The following is a 1,110-nucleotide window of genomic DNA, read 5'->3' as shown; positions in this document are numbered from 1 at the left end:
TAAGAAGAAATAGTTCAGATGCAAGAAATAGAAGGGAATGAAGTGGGGGCTTGTCGGGGCTAGATCTGACAGTAACGAGCAGACACAGAGCAATACACGTAGCCCTGGACACAGATCGACGCGAACAAAACGATCGACAAAAAAAGAGGGGCCGAGAGCACTAAGAACCGCCAGGACGGACCGAAGAGCAATTCCACTACTCGGTCCAGTTCAAACCTAATCGGACTGCCAAAAGGAGCCTAGCATCCATAACTTTTCTCCAGAAAACGTAATCATTTAGCCTTATGGCTCAGTCAAACGCTTGATTATATTAACGCCAGTACTGGATAAGCCCTGTTTCATCTCGATCCGCCGGGCTATGCAAGTGCAATGTGATACACAGGCAAACAGCGAAATAGCAGAATTATCATTAATATGGAGAACGGGTCACGATTTTGCCTGCAGCGGAGACTAACATTCGAGGCCGATCGCTATCTGGACGGGGCATGTTTGAAACAAGTGGCCACGGCGTGGAACGAGCATTCAAAGAAGAATGCGAAACTTTTGCCTCTGACTGTTAGCCACGCAGAGAGAAAAAAACAGGTGTACATCGAACTGGATAATCCTATCATTCAGGTCTCACCTGACGCGTGATGGGTCAGACGCAAGTGCCAACTTAGGCCGACACCGTCCGAACCGTTGGGGCGGATTGGTGGCTTTTTCTCAGACCCAGCGGGATGGCTGTTGGTTGTTCCCCGAGGCTTGCTGTTAGTCTTTTTTTGTTCTCACATTCCAATGAGGACCGAATGATGATGTTCATTTGTTGGGCCCGTATGGAGTCGTCCTAGAGGTATGTACGGCTTACATCGTAGAGCCGATGGGTCGGGTGGTGGGGGTGGGGGCCAGGCCCCAGAGACTAGACTCAAGATAATAGATTGTAGGAATAAAATCGAATTATGATTTTATAATTAAAAAAACAATGCCAGGACGATCCACCAGTGATGATGATATCCTAGAAGAAATTAAGCGGAGAAATAGGGGAATGCTGCAATAAGTGGAAACTCTGGAATCTCAGATTGCTACTCTCCGGGAGAGATGCAGCATCAACCAGGTTCGCACAGACAATTCAAC

At 47.7% G+C, this 1,110-nt stretch overlaps 1 protein-coding gene across 1 annotated transcript; it reads left to right on the top strand.

Moving 5' to 3' along the window:
- Positions 1–414: 414 nt before the first annotated feature.
- Positions 415–633, top strand: N7489_005649 (uncharacterized protein; the record flags this gene model as incomplete). The annotated part of the gene is made up of 1 exon (XM_056711401.1): positions 415–633. One exon carries the CDS (start codon positions 415–417, stop codon positions 631–633), a length of 219 nt encoding a protein of 72 aa, XP_056569822.1.
- Positions 634–1,110: the final 477 nt, after the last annotated feature.

Source organism: Penicillium chrysogenum (assembly GCF_028827035.1).
Source record: "Penicillium chrysogenum strain IBT 35668 chromosome Unknown utg000002l_segment0_segment0, whole genome shotgun sequence".
In the NCBI taxonomy this organism is placed as follows: domain Eukaryota; kingdom Fungi; phylum Ascomycota; class Eurotiomycetes; order Eurotiales; family Aspergillaceae; genus Penicillium; species Penicillium chrysogenum.
Note: the sequence above shows the minus strand (reverse complement) of the source record. Positions and strands in the feature narration are given on the sequence as shown.